The sequence below is a fragment of the Centrocercus urophasianus genome, unplaced genomic scaffold (genome assembly GCF_019232065.1).
Source record: "Centrocercus urophasianus isolate 14NV4802_14NV808 unplaced genomic scaffold, USGS_Curo_1.0 seq_13, whole genome shotgun sequence".
NCBI lineage: Eukaryota > Metazoa > Chordata > Aves > Galliformes > Phasianidae > Centrocercus > Centrocercus urophasianus.
In genome coordinates, this window is record NW_024884475.1 from 30,504,083 (window position 1) to 30,522,254 (window position 18,172).

Below are 18,172 nucleotides of genomic sequence, written 5' to 3' on the forward strand. Positions count from 1 at the left end.
TTAAATGCCACTGTCAAAATGAATTATTCCCTCATCTAGATGAGCAAAAGCTGTGGTCATCCTATTCAGGTCTACATTGTGCTATAGAGGAATAAAAATAGTGATAGATGCTAACAGGTAACACTGCTAGTGTAGACTCATCTATCTTGAAAAAGCCTTCTTTTGTTCCAGCTTGATAAAAAAATATTATCTAAGCTTAACACAAAACAAAACTACAGGTAAAAAGGCAAAATGTGTTGGGTAAATTAACCTAAATTAGGAAGGGGCTTAAGTGTAGAAGACTCTACAGTTAAGTATGGGCCAGGATTTGTGCTATGACTAAACTGGAAGATCAGGAGAGCTTCAAAGTGCATGTTCTGATTTATCATATTCCACGTGAAAGAAACTCAAGTTATGTGCTCTGCCCTGATTAGCTGGAAAGAAAAGTGGACATGTAGGCAAGATGGGAGCTGTGGCATGCTCAGTAGGGCTCTCAGTAGGATGACTGGAGATCTGGACCCAATGGTTTCCCATGAATTGCTACTGCAAATCATTCTCTCTGCACTTCTCACCAGTTAAGTAAGCAAAGTAGAAAAGAAAAAGCTGACATCCCATTTAGGCTACACTGAGAATTCATATTTCATCATTAGTGTTATTCTGCAGACTTCAGTCAGTTGGGTGTCTACAAATCAAGGTTTGTCATCCTCTACTCACTTGAATTAAGTGATTACCAATAATTCATGTTCACTTGCAACTACAGATGCTAGTCTAACAAATACTCCCAAACATTTTTTCAAGTATGTAATCATTTTTCTGCTATTCTACAGTCACAAATAAGAAGTGTTTATCATTGCCTTACTTTATAGCGTAAAAAAATTGAATGGGAGTCTACACAGCTCTTTTTGGGCTGGACAAATTGCAGATTTTAAGTTTGGGGGTTTTTTTTGTTTGAAAACATTATAGCGTGAAGGTAAACACGCATTTGAACAGTGTTAATCTTTTGCAGACAATGCTATATCGGGGGATCAGCTGACACAACAAATAGCAATCCAGAGGCACCTTCAGAAACTTGGGGATTGGATGGCCAGAAGTCTTCTTCAGCAAGTGTAAGACTGAACAATCCCACACACTGGGAAAGACTGGGAGCTGACTGACTGAGGACCAGCCCTGCTGAAAACACCCAGGGGATTACAGTGGAGGCCAATTAAAACATGAGCCAGCGGCATGCTCTCAATGCAAATAAATCAAACAGCATTATGGCTATATTAGGAGTGTGGCCAGCAGATCAAGTCTCTGCTTGATGCCTGGTAAGAACCTGCACATCCCCAAATTCTTAACCTGGCTCTGGATGTCCCAGGTTGACACTGAGAAACTGGAGAAAGTGTAGGACAGGGCTCCAAAGATGAGCCTGTCCCCAGAGCATGTGATGTGCAAAAGTGAGGCTGGGGGATGAGGTCTTCCTCATTCTGCCGAAGAGAAGGATGAAAAGTGACTGAATAGTGGCCCTGCAGCTACCTAAAGTGAAGACACAAAGACTATGGAGGCTTCAAGATGTAACTACATAAAATCACAGTTGACCCGGTTATAGCACTGGCCTTATTCAAAATCCTTACAACCTTTATTCAAAATCTTTCCAAATGACAGTTTTGTTTTCCTTCTACAAGACTGTGAATCCGTTCATATTTCAGCTCCAACACTTCCACTGTTTCTACTATAGGCTTCCTAACAGAGCATCCAAGTAGGACATCCTTATTATAGGTAAGTCTGTTTTGCTGTGTGACAGAACTGTTAACTGCTTCATCTTGCTATAAATTAGCAGAGTGCAGACTGGAAAAATCTTGATCTGACTATTCCTGCTGTCTAACTCTTAGGTAACAGATCTTTTCCTCTTCTTTTTAAACAGACAAGCACCCTTTTTTTCTACAGTGTTGGCCTCAGTCATGGATAAGAAAATATATGTATGTATAAAATTATTTCCTTTCTCTTAGCAGCATATTGTTATGCGTTATTATGAAATTCTTGTCTTGCATTTACTCAGCAGCGTATGTATATTTTGTGCTGCCTCAGTTCCTACATATGAGGAGACTGATGGTACAACTACAAAATACCACGGAGGTAGGTCCTACCATTGGAAAAAATACAACGTGTAGAGTATGAGTGTATAATAAATGACCTTGATTAAGTCCTTCATATTATTCCAGAAGGATCTGAGCACAACATTGATGAATGGACCAGGCAGACTTCTTTTCATTGTCCTCTTTGTTTGTAAATACAGAAAAAAATAGACAGAATGAGTCTTATTTATTTTAGCAAGATTTGAATTCTTGGAAAAAAAGATATATATATATATATTTCTATAACTTAAAATGTGAAAAACAATTCAGAATGTGGCTGTTTAAAAAAAAAAAGCAAAATCTATGAGGAGTTATACATGAGTATACATGACACAAATACACAAAGGGAACATGCCTACTACAGTGGCAATTCTGTGAACTGTTTACTAGTAGAACTACAAAAATGTATTAACACTATTGAAATTTTGCAGCGTGTTAATTGTTAGGAGTTGATGTGAATATAATGAAATAATTATGAAAATGCCCATAAGCCTTAATTCTTGAAGTAACTAAAGAGTTGTGGATGCACACAGGCCTTCAGGCCTGACAATTCTGCTATTAATTCTAACAATCATTATGGCATTTGCACATTGATACCTCTCTTAATGATACATTGCCACACTGAAAAATACATTCTGGGAGCAAACTTTGTCATAAGTATTGAATCAATATCTCTTTTGAACACTATATATTTCATTTCTTAGGCTATTTGTTTGCCTTCGTACTTCAGAGTTCATGATAGAACTCAACTAAGCAGTTGGCACTTATTTCCTGTGTCCCTATGTGGGTCAAAAGCAGCCTTCTACAATCCGTTCACTTGTAAGTCTTGCATGGGAATCTGTTTTAATGAATTAGTGTTTATAAATCCCTCTGAAGAGGAATCTTTTAATGCTAGAGCCCAGGACTGTTAATTTCACCCATGGCCAGTGCATCTACCTTTTCCCTCAAATGAATGGGAGGTCAGATTTCTTCAGACCTGTGTCTGATCCCATGATGCACTGAAGTGACTACAGCCTTCTGAGAATGCAACTCCTAATTCTCTGGTGCCACAAATTCTTCAGCACACTGAACATCTGCAGCTTTTTTTGGCTTCCACAGTTGTGAGTCATGGCAGCCCCCAAAACTCTATGCAGACCTTTAACCATTAATTCTACTAAACCAGGACAAGAATCTAAAAACAAGACTTCTTCAAGGCATCTCAGATATGAAGGCACTATGGACATCATTTTATTACCCATCACTTTATTGCCCATTATCCTATGGTCGTTTATGCTCAAGTAGGACACAAAAGCTACATTTTAGGCCCAGTTACCATTTAAATCAAATTTGCAGCAACTTTATGCATAATACAGGGTAATGGAACTGAGGCCATAATCTGACTACACAGAGGCTTCGACAGCAAAGCTTGTTTCAACGGATTACCTTTTCTAAATGCTCTGCAACCAGGTCAGTTAAAGCACTGCAAGGCAATGCCATTTGAATCTACAACATGCACTTAAAAATGTTATTTGATAGTTTGCTGTATTACGTTTAAAGATGCTATGTCTCAGCACAGGAAAAAACAAGCTCTATTTTCATTAAATTAATGCAGTTTTAGAAGTTCTGCATTGAACATGCAGACCTTTCACATCAGAGCAACCAGACTTCTTTGTCTGATGGCTTAACATTACCTGTAGGTTGTATGAGATGAAGCAGCAGAAACATCTCTAATGAAAAGATTCAAATGATATGCTGACTTTGGGGACAAATTAGTTCCATAGGTACAGAGTGGAATAATACTAAACTGACATAAACAAGCAGAATTTGCCTTCTATACTTGGACTTGCATCCTTAAGATATTAAAAATGAACACTGAAGTTCAACACATGCTTTGTGATCAAAGAGTAAGAGTGGTACAAGAGTGGTACAAAAGTGGTACTGTTATATGAATACAATAATCACCTATTCTGAATGTTCTCTGCAAGTCCAACCACCAAATGTTTAAACAAAAATTGCTGCTGTATTTTCATTCTGAACTGTTGGCCAAAATCAGAAGGGGCCTCTTTTGACACAGTGGCTGCTTTTGCAAGAAGGAGTCTGGGGAGAAATAATGAGGAAATATCAGGAGGGAGCTTGCAAGATTTCCCAAATTTTCAATTTTGATATCTGATATTTGATCTAAAAGTTAAATCTCTGCAACCCCAAATGCAGTCCAAACTTAATCTGCATCCACGCTCCTCAGCGTATTTCTGATTGTAAGAAATGTATTTCCGATAACAGTGAAAATAATAATAATAATAACAATCTCATCCACTTATTTTTAAGATACAAAAAGGGTCCAACAGAAAAGGCCGTTTCTCAGACAACCTGCCAAACTTCAGTCATTTTGTAAAATGTGCCTATTAATCAGCTTTCAGAAAAAGTTCTCTGTGTACAGCCAAAGTTCTGTTTTGTTGATGACCATTTCTGATTTTAGAAAAGCAAGCAGTTTAAAAGTTGCTGAAGTGTGCTGGCTTCTGACTGACACCTTGTTTGTTGTGATGCCTGAGTGCAGTGAACTGTTCAGAATCTGAGTATGCTAAAAGTAATCCAGAAGCTCACATCTGTTGCTTTTTATCACAAGAGCTATCTAGTATCAGAAAGACAACCTCATAAACGTTTTGAAAAAGAAAACTACAAGAAAAAGCAAAACAAAACAGGCCTCCCTTGCTAACATAAAGTGCTGTATTATCTAGGGCATTTTTTCCCCCAGTCATCTGTTTTGAACTGGGTACAGGCACAGAACTCAAATTTTACATTCACAGAAGAACTCTTTCAGAGACTGTACAAGAAATCTGAAATTCTACCTTATTCTTAACAGTCAGAAACAGAAACTGTGATGCCTTCACTCCCCTTGTAAAAGGAGAAGTTACAGCCTTCATAAAGATAAACAAGTACTTCAGATCATTTCTGGGATGATGATGCATTCTGAAGAAGTGCATTGAATTGTTTTTTGTTCCTCCTACAGCATTCTTGCCTGTGAAACAGTAAGTATCCACATTCTAATGTGGCATTAGAAGCATAATGTGTATAAGTCTTAGAGAGAGATTTCTAACATTTTCTGGGAATATCAGAAAATACCAAAAGACACTATCTAATGGCTGCAAAATGCATTTCTGAAACATATTTATTCTTTTTTCCTATGCTGCTACAAGATAGAACTTTATGTATATTAATAGCTTATGACATCGTGCTTACGATCCCTTTTACAGGATGATGTTCTAATGTTATCTTCATGTTAAATTGGTTTCTTCTTTGAAATAACAAATTACTATAAGCTGTATGATTCCATCAGTTTTTAAGAAAAAAAGATTTCAGCAGATCTTTTTCAGCACAGAATATGGCTCTTCCATCATTTCTTCATGTTATAAACCAGCATAATGCCGTACTTACCAATAAAAGACATTTGAACAGTGCTTCTCAAAATTAGCCCAATGTCTAATATTTCCATCCTCCCAACTGCATAAGTTGGAGAGCCAATATTTCTAAGTGTATTTCTATGGAACATGCTATTTTGCACAGTTTCACCCAGACCCTATAGTTTGAGGCCCATTATAGCTGAGTCAGAAAAGCAGGATCCTGGTGACTTCAGTGGTACTCAGTGTGGGCTTTGTGTGGGTACAAGAATGCTGTATAAATAGCATTTACATGAGTAGGGCCCAATCCTGGGCTGTTTCTTTCCTACAAGATACATTCTTTCATGCACTCTTGCTCATTGTATGTTAGGCGAAACTAAAAACTGATTTTATATTAGTTTTAACTAGCAGATATTTACAAAAATAAAAACCAAAAACCTTCTGCTTTTGAAAATTAGAAAGTGGAACAGCAGTTTTTCGATTCTTTCTCTAACAAAGATAGTGGAATGGGTATGAAGGAAGAAGCTGTCAGATAATTAATAAGGACAGAACCAGAAGAAGAGAGAGTGGGAGATGGGAGGAAAGACAGAAAAGAACAGAAAACTGGAGGAGGCAAGAGGAGGAAGACGTTACAGAAAACTGGGCAATGAAATAAGGGGCTTAGCAAAGGACTAAAGGAATAGAATGGCTGTGGAAGAGAGTGGGAAGAGTAAGAAATGATTCTTAGGTTAAAAAAAAAAAAAGAAATGACTTGAAGAAAATGACGACATTATAGCATCAGTTACAGAAATGTAGTTTTTGCCTGGAAATTGCACAGCAGTTTGGGCACTGCTGCATGTAAACTTAATGATTAGTACCTCTGATTTAACTGAAGTACTTATCCTGCTGTAAACAGATGATGGATTTTGTACTGCAATTATTTAAAACAACACCACCACTAAATAACTGAATTTCCTTGACTCCTGTCAGCCATTCTTTATGGGTATATTGCATATCTTGCTCTAAACTCCACAATTTCTCTGCTTTCATCCAAATTTCATGTGGCGGGAGCCAGTATGTCTGTATCACCCTCTAAGGAATTCCAGGAACAAAGGCTCAACAGGTTTTGCAGGGTGAGATCAAATATGTTTGTATATAAAGCCTATTAAATGTATTTCTAAATTCATTTAATCATAGCAGATGTTTTTACAGTGAATGCCTTCATGGGCCAATTTTCTGTTGTAGTTTGCTTTCTTTTCCACCTCCCCCCCCTGCTGCCCCCAGTAAAACTATAGCCTGGCCCTAAAATTGATTCAGTGCATAAAGATAGGAGAGATGGGAGTGAAAGGAAGAAGCATCATGGCTACTTGTTACTTAAGTAAGAGGTGGGGGCAAGCGTGAAATATCCCCAGAACAACTCATTGCTTTGGTGCTCCTACTGACGATCATGTTAATTCCCTGAATTTCCTCTTAAAATTCTCAGAAAGGGGTATGCCTGAAGAAGGGGTCACAACTTTGAAGATGCTATTTCTACATACACTAGGCTCAGAAGACTGACTTCAGTCAGTTCCTCCAGAGGCCCAGCAGGTATAAGTTAAACATTCTGTGGACAGGGAAAATTTGGATAAGAAAGATGTGTACACTCCTGCTTTGGTTTTAAAGCCTTTTTCTCTTTGCATGCTTTGTTCCTGCTGTCAAGATAAAACAGCATTTTGATTTAAGGAAATCGTTCCAGAGCCTTCATGCAGCACAGGGAGCTATTTGGCAGTGCTGAACTCAGTTTTGCCTGCAGGGCACTGGGTGTTGCAAATTGAGATCATCTTGGGTTTCTCAACAAAGAAAGGATACAGGCATGAACTCAGGGAAGGGAGCAGAAGTGCTACTAGCCCTGAAATAGTGACATGTACTTGTAAGGTTGCTTCTAAGGCTAGAAATGCTGGTTGTCATGTCATGAGACTGGTACAACACCAAAGACAGGAAACCTTTCTAAATATGCTCTCAAGAGCAGTTCCTGGCTGGCAGACAGCAGGCTGCACTCAGCACCGTGCTCACCTCAGCCAAACGCTCCACTGAACCTGCAGACCACAGGCCTTGCAGCTGCTCCTCTTTCATGTCTGGTTGTATTTATGCTCAAGCAGGAAAAATTTTAAGTTTCCAGATACAAAACACTGACACAGTGTTAATCCATACAATACAAAGCAGTTCTAGTTCCTAGTCTGGATACAGTTACGGGCAAATGGGAGTTTGTAACCTGCTATTTATGAGAGAGTTTTCTTTGCAGCCTCCCTCCTTCCTTTAAGATATGATGAGGGAAGTATTAATCCTTCCTTCATGTTACACATGGGGTTATTTTTGGACTGGGATATAGTAGAGAGAAAGGCATTCACTGAAAGGCGAAGAATTCCATGAGAAGAGGTTTTTAACTGTAGGTTTTGTGTCCCGATGCTCCCACGTTAATGTACCAGGAGAGCCGTAGAAACAGAGGAAGCTAATAGTGGGCACAGACTCCTCAAGTATCAACAAAGGTCTGTTGTTCCCTACAGCTTTTGGCAGCCCCAGCAAATTTCTCCAAAGCTCTGTTCAATCCTCATCATGCTGTACATCCTGCCATTAAGCTGATCTCTTCCATGAGCCTGGGCCTTCTAATTCAGTCTCCATCTCTCTCACTCACTTTTCTCTCTTTCCAGGCTTACTCCCCAGCATATTTGCAAAAGTGAAGGAGATAGGGCTGAAAGATAGGCTGCTTATTCACCACGTGACTTTGAACACCTGCTTAACTGCACTTAATCAGATATTGACACGGCTTGCCGAATCCAAATCAACTGACAGGAAATGTAAACAAAAAAATTAATGCAAAAATTAACAAACAAATCTGGCAAATTTCTTCCAAATGATCGTGACTGTCAGGCTGGCAAGTATCAGAGGCCAAAACCAACTGATGACTGTATGCAACTGTGATTAACTATAATGAATCTCACAGAGCTATCACTCACACAAGGAATTATTCGGTGTTTTAACAAAAGCTCAGAACCGACCCATGCCTCACATCTTCCCATAATACATAATTAGAAAGCAGTAAGTTTGTTAAGAGATTTGAAATATGAGGAAAATAGCACTAAGTATTAAAAGGGATCAAGTAAAATATTTCCTTTCCAAAAGAGTGGGTTTTTCTCCTCATTTTTGAATGTGTGAATGTAATCTTTGTAGTAGGTTTGTCTAACCTAGAGATGCAAAGCTTGAAATGCCCTCATTTTATTCATTTTAGGTTGCAAATTTTAACACAATTTCATATAGACATCTACTTTTTCCTCTATTTAAACATGTTTTGAATTCCAGCTGCAACAGGCGCATACGCACAGATGTTTATTTCCTGATATATCTTTTCAAATTCTCCTAAGAAATATCTGAAAGTGTTTCAAGTCAGGGATGTTTCTGAGACATGTATTTAAGCAAATAGTTAATGTGAACTGTGTCTTTATTTGCAGGTCTCAAAGAATCCTTCGCTAAACCCCATCCTCCACCTGAAAGTAAGTGAATGGCAGTTATTTGGTTTATAGATTTGCCAAATTCTACTGGGTGTCTGCTGAGCCTGTAATCTTCTTGAACTACAGCTTAAGAGTGGGCTGAGATCACCAGGGTTTCTGCACAACTTCAAAGCTCCCTAAAGCAGAACTGTGACTCTCAGACTGAACAAATGTCGCCAGGCTGTGTGCACAGCTTTGAAGCTCCTTGAACCAAAGCCATTTGTTTCGGAGAGTTTACAAATTCAGTTAGGCATATCTAGAGCACATGAAAATTCTAAAACGTATCAGCTATTTTTTGGAGTAAGTAGAACTTCAGTGATCAAAAATCTGTGTTGTTGTTGTTGTTATTGTTTTTACAATCATCTTACACTACCAAAACCAATTCCATCTGCTTGCTATCATTAAAATTTGTAAACAGAAACAAGTTTCTAGACCGTATTTAACAAGAAGAGGCCCTGTGAGATTATATGTAGCAGCTTCACTGCAAGGACAAAGTCCCTTCATAGGAAAAGTTCCTTGCCTAATTGACATTCAAACAGTCATTAAAAAATTTCACCAGTAGCTGGAGAAGGCACACAAGATTTTAATTTTCAGAAGTTTATATGTAGTTACTAATCAATTTTAATCTGGAAGTGAGATACTGTCTTAAGCATAATGTGTACAACAGCGTAAAGACAGATGGAATATTTCTCGTTAACACAGAGACCTGGGTGGACTTGTCAGCAGGAGAAAGTGGGTTTTCTCTTATGTAAGTAATTAGGTCACCAATTACTGTCCGTAACACTCAACCTGAATCCTGCAACAGAGTTAAGGACCATACCCAACCTCCTGGTCAGGTGCCACAGATGCAACATCAGAGCCTTCTCTCATGTCAAATGGTGACAACATTATTCTGTCCTTTATTGAACAAATGTTAGTTTATGTTAATGACATATTTACTTATCTTTTACATATTCATAAATAATTAAGTTCTCAGAACTTCCAGAAATAGATCAGCTTTACTTGAGGAATGCTGAGAATTATAATGAATCTTCTCAAGGATTATCAGCTGCAGCCAAAATGAATTACAAAGAAAGGGTAAAAATACTCTGATTTTATCTATATCTTTCATACCCTGGCAATTGTATCAAACGGGGAGTTGGGAGTGGATCAGGAAGAGAGCTCCTAATTTCCTTCTGACATTTCTGTTTTCTGTTGTTCCGTTCATTCATTCCTTACCCCATCTTTCCTTTGCTTCTAGTACTTCTCTCCCTCCACACATTTCCTTTAAGGGATTTTTGTTCTTTCTATTCTTGTCTTGGTAGCTTTCTCATTTTCATTATCAGTGCTTTGTTTCCTTCAGTTTTCATCTGTTCTTTTGCCCTTTCTCTTCCCAGTTTTATTTTGACTACACAGCTACCGCTGCATATTACATTCTTAAGAAACACACTTTTGAATCAAGCCTTTAACCTAAAGCAGGAGACAAAATTGATTGGCTTTCATCTTATGTAATAACAAAAGATCACAAACTTCGGCCTGAAAATAGGAACATTATTTGTTATGGTAGAGCAGTCAGAACTAATTTAACCTCTCTGGATGCTTCAGAGGGACACTCTGAGGAACCTTATTTGAGGAAGAAACAGAGCCATATCCTAAAATCAGTTTCTTCTGCCTTTGTGTTTTCAGGACAAGGTTTTTGCCAAATGCAGTCTTGTCTTTGGCTATAATACATCTCACTCATTCTGACTTAAACTGGTGTATTGCTGCTGGGTACAACTAATATGCTAGCATTATACGAAGTCCCACTGTATTTGCAAAAGCTTTAAAATAATTAAAAATTAGCTTTTTGTGCAATAAATATATCACTTCTATAAGCAATCTATGAAGGTGACTCGCATCTCTTACAAGATCTCTTACAAGCAGAATTGTTTTCAAGGAGGACAACTTTTTCATTCCTCTCATATGTGAGGCTATTGATTACTCACAAAAACCACACAGGCTTATTCCCATTTTCCCAAAAGTGATATTGCACACAGCCATGCCTGAATATTCACTCCTTTCTGCCATCTTCACTGAGTGAACCAATATCATGAATACAGACAGTGGCTTGTGACATTCTGATCTGGAGTTTACAGCTGCCAGGCTGGCCACAAAGCTTGACAACTGTGGTAATTCTGTATGGAAACTAGGAGCAGAAATACAGTGCCCTGGGAGGAGAGGGGCAACATAAGCCTTTGTTCTGACAATTGTAACTAAATGCACAATAGCCATTTACATTATAGCCTGTGTATCTCCTGCATCTCATCACCATAATATTAGTGCTAGGTATTGCTAAGAGAATCTAAGAAGTTCCCCGACCTCCTTGTGCAACTGGCAGGTTGCTCTCATGGTTTGTTGCCCAGCTAAGCACTCAGGAACATGTTAAGCTTCATCAGAATAGAGGCTACCTTCCATTTCTTGCTAACACAATGGGTACTTTGAAATGCAAGAATGGTCTTCATGAGCTCTCACTGCTACTGATCATAACATCTCTATTTCAATCTGCAACTGATACATATCATAAAAATAACTTTGTGTGTAACCTGTATTTCTGTTCAGTGTATGAACTCTCACGAATTATGTTTCTCCATCTTTTGGGGCCAGTGCATTAGTGTTGAGTGGTCAATGCATATCACTGATTTGTCTTACAGATTCGTGTTTGTGGAATGACTGCTGCCTGAAAACAGTAAAACCTGCCTGGCCACAAGGAGTTCATGACAGAGCATGCAGGTTGTGGTTTTGGAGGTTAAAAGATGAAAACTGACCAGAGAAAGGGGCTATTCATCAGGAAATGGAGGCATGACATCAGCAACTGAAAAGTAAAAACCTGAAATTGTTCTTATAAAAATAGAAGCATAGCACACGTCTCAAGTACTCAGTGTTTTGCTACTAGGAGCACTTCAGCAACTTGTCTCGCAAAGCTAAGAAATGAACGTTGTTAAAACTGTGCCATTCTGTGTACGTGACTTCAAAAACTACATAAGTACGAGCAACAAAAGTGACAATTTTGAGAAGCCACAGTCCTCCAGGAGGAAATGACTGCCATGAGAATGACTTCAGAGGAATACACACTTGGGGCTGAAGTGGCAGCAGAGATTTCTATACAGCAAAGATAATGCAGATCCATATATACAAAAATATTTTTAGTGGCAGAAATCTTTTGACTGGCATTAAAATATACTTACTTGGCTTTCCATTTTATATCACCAGTATACAGATCAGCTAATACTAAGCCTGCATTTTTGAACACAGAATAGAGTTCACATTTAACTGTAAGGCATCACCGCACTCTGCTACAAATGCCTATTTGTTGAGCATGATTTATGGAATGTAGTGCAAGCCATAGGAAGAACAAATTAAACACTGCAAATATTCATTCTCACTTCAATTCTAAGGATTTGCAGCTGTTATGCGACACAGTACCCAAAAGAATGCTATAAGCAGAATGCGGGAAGCTATCGCATTGATTGTATGAGCTAGAACATAGATCTTGAACAGCAGAAGGCATAGTTAGCTGCTAGCCAAGGTGAAACTGATTTCAGTCTTTGCTCTTTGGAGCAACAAGAGCTACTGCAGAGGCTGTAGTTTGCCTGGATTCTTATTAAGGGCAAGTGGGCCAGGCCCCAGTATGCGAAGGAGTGGGCACAAGTAACCTCTGATCAGTTACAGACGGGCAGTGACAGATTCTAGAGAAAAATTCAGTCTTCCTGAAAACATTTTAATGACTCTTACTTATATAGCAAGCTGGAGCAGATTCTCAAGCTGTTTTCAAACTTGTCTGCAGCTGAGACGTAGTCTCATCTAAAACAGTGCTGCATTAATTCTGCATCAGATTTTTGAAGAGGTTTAGCTAACACTATGAAGTTTTTTGGGGGGGGAGACACAGTAGAATTGGTCACATCTGTACTTTGACCAGAACACTCAGATTACCAGCCTGACTTTGTGAATAGAGACAGGAAATATATTCTCACTAAATCCTGGTATCTCCACGCACGAAAAGAGGCCTTTGCTACACTGTTAAGAGTTGGTCCTTATTCTGAGCAAACCTGACAGCTCTCCTCCATGCCTGACCCCTGGCAGCTTCCATCTGCAACTGTTCTCCAGGAGTTCTCCATCACTTTAAAGGAAGCAAACAAGCATCTATCCCATTCCACGACCAGGAAAACTGAGGCACTGCAAGTGCTTCTTCATATGGAAACTTCTAGTCGAAAAGGAAAGATGTGCGTGATCTGCAAAAAGAAACTAAACAGTGCAGCACCTGAGGCTGCAGGAAGTGCTGATGTCAAAGCCCCGAACCGAAGTCAGGCCCCTTGCCCAATCTGCAAAGCACACATCCCCTCGCCCCGGGGATCCATGGCTCAGAGCGCAGTGCCACACAGGCCGGCAGAGCCACCCCTGCCCCAGCGCCCACACTGCAGCCAGCTGTGCGGGGAACCTGATGGTGGCTGCTGGGCGCCGTACTGTGCGTGCAAAGAGGAGGAGGTGGGGAAGCGAGGAGAAACCCAGCGAGCGCTCTGTGAAGGCAGTGAAACGCTGCGCTCCCTGGGTTCACACGGGATTCGCTGGAAGCTCCATCCAAGTGGCGACCGGTGAAAACTACTTAATTTACAACATAAAGAGAGGGGGAAAAAAAAAAAAAAAAAAGGCAGAGGTAACATGGCTGCATTCGGAGGCACGAGTAACGCTCTTCCTCACAGCCGGAGCGACACGAACATCCTTACGTCTTTCTCCAAAAGCGGACAGGGACCGCAGCATAACCTTCCCAAAGCGTTACCCCGACCGCCTTCGTCACGCCGGCCGCGATCGGCGAGAGGTCCCGGGGCCGCCTTACGTAACTCCGTGCCCCGAGCCGCCCTCAGCACACGGGCAGGCGGCTCCTCACGCCCTCCGCGTGCGGATCGGGGCGGCCCGGCCTGCGCGGAGCCGAGCTGCCGCGGAAACTTTGCGCCGCGGGGACCGCGCGCTCCGAGCCCCGCAGCCGGCGGGGAAGTTGCACCGAGCTCGGGCGGTGGCCTCTGGGGGCGGAGGGGCGGCAGCGGGGGCTGCGCAGAGGGGACTCACCCATGGTGGTGGCGCCGCGGCGGCCTCCTCCTCCTCCTTCCCCTGCTCCCGGAGCCGCCGCCGCCTCTCGGGGAGGCGCGGGAGAGCCGTGCGCGGAGCGGAGCGGGGCGAGCGCGGCAGCGGCGCGGAGGCTGCGTGCGGCTCGGCTATGAGTCAGGGTAGCACATCCGGGCAAGGCCGCCTGGGAGACACCCCGCCCGCCCGGCGGCACCCTGCCGTGCCGCTGCCGCCGCCGGGGAGGGGCGGGCGGGTACGGAGAAGGCGGTGCGGGGCCGGCCCGGCCCGGCCGCGGGAGGGGCGGGGAAGGAGTGAGACGAGGGCGGTGCCGGCGGGGGTTGCGGCGGTCCCGCGCCGCCTTTGTTAGCGGGGCTGAGGGCTGGCGGTGTGGCGGTGTGGAGGATGGGGTTGTTGGCGAGGTCCTCGGGCTCTGTCTGGCGGCCTTTTGCGCGAAAGGAGGGCTGAGCCGGGGGGCGAGCGTTGTGAGATGGGCCCCGTGAGCTCAGATCAGCGGAGGAAGGGCAAATTGCCATTGCCTTAAGCCGTGCGTTTTGCTGAAGCGATGCTGGGAACTGCGCGGCCGAAAGCGAAAGGCTTCTGCCCGCGGTTGTTGTGTGCGGAGGACATTTTTAACAAGAAAATGAATCTCTCATTCCCCCTTCCTCTCTGCCCTGGGATGTTCAGTTTTTGTAGCACAGCAAGCAGTCGCGAGCTCTTTGCTTTGACAGTCCTCGCGTTGTATCGCTTTCATAGGGAGTCTTTGTGTTAACAATGTGGAAACATTCTGAGCGTCTTTGCTTTCTTCAGTTCTTTCCTTATTCACAGTTTTACTCGAGTAAATGCCACGGTGTGGTTGGACAGAGTAGGACGAAAGAGTCAAAGTCTTGTTGCTCCATAGGCATGGGCAGCGGGTACAGCAAGGATGAGCGAGGAGAAAAAAGGAGCTGCAGCTGAGTCAGCCCCGCGGTGCACGAGTGGCAGCCGGCAGCTTCCGAGGGGTCCTCCATGGGAAAGGGCTTGGAAGCTTTTGTACCTGAGAAGGGGCAGCAAAGAATCAGCAAAGGGACAAGCAAAGAATCATTTGCCGTCTTTTCCTCTTGTGCAGCACAAGAGGAATGCTCTCGTTTGTCCATTTACACTGGTGTAGCCGTGCGATTCACCACGTCTTTGCTTCTGACATCAGCCGGATTTTGCAGCTGACTTCAGTGGGCTTAACCACTGTCCCTTGGTGCAGAACTTGATCCTGAAGATACTTAGCTTTATGCTCAGTTGATGTTGAAAATGACCGTGTTTTTACTATGGTTATACAACTGAAAGGCTTCATTGCATTGAGACTGCAGAAAATTTGTTCAAAGCAGAACACGTTTGTGCTTTGCCTGCAGAGTTTGCCTAATTCAATCTCTAATAAAATACAGCAGTTCTTAGATGAATCTCAGTGGTGAAAAGTCACTGACTTCAACTATTTTAAAATCAAGCCTGAACTTCATCTCTTACATTTTTGCTTCCTTATTTCCTTCTGTTGATAAAAGCTTTTCCTTTGTCTTTATAACCATCCCCCAAATGTTTCCTTCTCTTGTCTGGGTAAAAAGGCAGTGAAATTCTGTTGTCATTAATCCATCTCTGAGGGATCGTGGAGGACATTGTCCCACATATTGTTTCATCTTATCATTCATTTGTACCTGGGGTAGATAAGAGCATTCTGTAAAATTTTTGGGTTTCATGGGTGTACTTGTGTGTCTAAACTGAAGCAGACAACAATCTTCGCAAGGCCCAGAAAGGTAACCTGCTCTGAGAGAGGATTTTTGGAACAGTGGCTTCCAAAGGGTTCTGCTTCTGAGAAATTGCCAGTAAGAGGCCTGGTACTACGGAACTTCTTTGATTATTGCTGTTTTTAGCAGATCCAAAGGTACTGCCCAAAACTTGGGTGACCTTTTACTGTTTGGACTGAATATTAATTGTAGGAGAGAAAGAAAGCCCCGAAGGAGTTGAGGTCTTGATTTTTTTCAAGTTCTCAGATACAAGTTTACAACAGAACAATGGTAGTGATGTGTGGGGGGGAAAAAAAACAAACAAAAAAAAAAGGGCAATATATTGCAAAAGGGTGAGGAGACTTTAGTAGAGGAATTTCCATCTCCAAGAGTGTACAAAGGAAACCTTTGTGCCATCAGGCTTTTTAGATACCATAGCTGTAAACAACAATATGCTAAATCAGTGCAGTGTATTTTTTTTTATGAGATAAGCAGCTGTATAGTATAATGCAGTGATGCCTGTGAGAATATTTTGTTAAAATGATGATATCCTTGATGTATTCATCAAGGAAAAAATTAATTAAAAAAAATTTTTTTTTAGAAAAACTGGGAATTGGAAGCAATGTGACATTTGCAGAAGAAACGAGGAAGAAAACTGTATGAGCAAAGCAGTTAACTAGTTATGTCTCTGTGCTCCCAAGTACTGACTATATCTGATGTTCTGCAAGAAAATTGGGTCAAAGTGACTTTCCAGTGCTTACTACATCATGAATTCTCAGTCTCACATCTTGCATCAGATTCACATTCTCAGCACATCTTCTCACCCCTGACAGAACATCTCCTTGAAAATCTTCTCACATGCAGTATCTAATTTAATTTGGCACAAAGGTGCATGTAAGGAATATCTTCTGATTACCTCTGTACCAATGTTAGAAACCTGCATGATCGGCAAGAGGATGTTGGGATGCTCAAATACACGGGGAAATATGATATGGTTGATATTTCCATAATTTAGTAGAATTTGGATCATCTGACAGGAATAGGCTATTATAAATTGTTCCATAGGAAAAGGAGGACAAAGAGAGAAATGCTGGTAGTGCTTTACTTGCTTCCTACAAGGGGCACAAGCAACACTCCGAGTCCTGGCACTGTGAGAAATTTAAGTTCTTGTAGAACTAGAGGTGGAGATATTGCAGTGCTGTCTGTGAACTCACACTTGGAAACCAGGGCAAGCCATTTCTTCAGGTCTTCCTGTAATACATGAATGGGAAGATGATGACAAAGTATGATCAGGGAGAGTGTTCACAAGGCTGACTCGACGTTTTCTAGCTATTTGCTGTCCCTGAAAGCAAGTTGCCTCATATTTTCCATGGGGCAAGAACAGTTGTTAATACAGAAACTAACATGTGACCTTGTCCTGTGATAACTCATTCATGTTCCCATATCCAGTGTGTAAGTATTTGTGATAATGTCTTACTGGCAAGTGCTGGAAGTTGAAATTAGAGTACACCAACCTTGATGTAAGGTGAAGTTTCATAGCTGTAAGTGAAATTTAAATATCAGAATCACTGACCTGGAAAAGTGAAAGCTGAGAAACTCATGTTTATTTGTTTGTTTTCACATGCAGCTTAGTTATTGTTCAAAAAGCATAACTTTACTTCAGCTGAAGGAATATACTGCACGTGTTGTATGAGAGAGTGCATGCACTGCTAGTCAAGCTCAAATATTGCAGAAACCCTTTCTGGCCTGAAAATCTGTGTCTTTCTGAATTGATAGTGCCTCCCTCTTTCTTCTCAATTGCTAGGGAAAGTAATAAGGCCCATTGATGGTACATTTATAACATACAAAGGCAGTAACAGTAGGATAGTTTTATTTCTCAGAGCGGCGGGAGGTTTCCTACACAAGGAGTCTTCTCCTCCTTCCCATCAAACATAGCTTGTCACTTGCATTATTTTTGTGCACTTTCTGTTTTAATTTTTCTGTATTATGACTTTCCTGCAGCCAAGAGATAGGAAAGCAACTTGTGCCAAGAAGATTTGTAGGTCTGAAATTGAATTAGATGACCTAGTCACAGAATCTGGGCTTGGGAAAGTCTTTACTCCCAGGATAGGTTGGTAGAGGCCTTGGATATATTTGTCTTTCTCTTCACTAGCTGAATTCTCTCTTTAAATTTCACCTAACCAATGTTCAGCCATGCAGCTGTCTTGGGTATGTGCACTGGGGTAACATGACAAGGTTTAGGTAGCAGGGGTCTTCAGGGATGGCCTCTGTGAGCAGAGTTTCCATGCAGCTCAGGAAAGGCCCCATAGTAGAGCAGGCTGTCCACCATTCCTCATTTCTCTGAGCCTCTCGGGAGATGAAGTAAAAGAGGATGGGGG

General features: G+C 41.5%; 1 protein-coding gene and 1 long non-coding RNA gene across 9 annotated transcripts in view; one reads left to right on the forward strand and one right to left on the reverse strand.

Moving 5' to 3' along the window:
- Positions 1–12,735, forward strand: part of LOC122156880 — a 60,216-nt gene extending 47,481 nt beyond the window's left edge. For 3 of the 4 annotated variants that reach the window (XR_006167685.1, XR_006167684.1, XR_006167687.1), the window contains 5 exons: positions 986–1,737; positions 1,883–1,937; positions 2,798–5,098; positions 8,932–8,973; positions 11,640–12,735. This is a non-coding gene — a long non-coding RNA (uncharacterized LOC122156880). The remainder of the gene's footprint in view (positions 1–985; positions 1,738–1,882; positions 1,938–2,797; positions 5,099–8,931; positions 8,974–11,639) is intronic. The other variant, XR_006167686.1, reaches the window with a different exon arrangement.
- The window catches only part of RAP1GDS1 (Rap1 GTPase-GDP dissociation stimulator 1), an 88,423-nt gene extending 74,291 nt beyond the window's left edge, over positions 1–14,132 (reverse strand). For 2 of the 5 annotated variants that reach the window (XM_042812110.1, XM_042812108.1), the window contains exon 1: positions 14,050–14,096. Coding sequence is in view for 2 of the 5 variants with exons in the window: in XM_042812112.1 (XP_042668046.1) it covers positions 14,050–14,053 (4 nt within the window). In the remaining 3 variants the exon portion in view is untranslated. Of the gene's footprint in view, positions 1–14,049 lie in introns of all 5 variants that reach the window. The other 3 variants (XM_042812112.1, XM_042812113.1, XM_042812111.1) reach the window with 3 other exon arrangements.
- Positions 14,133–18,172: the final 4,040 nt, after the last annotated feature.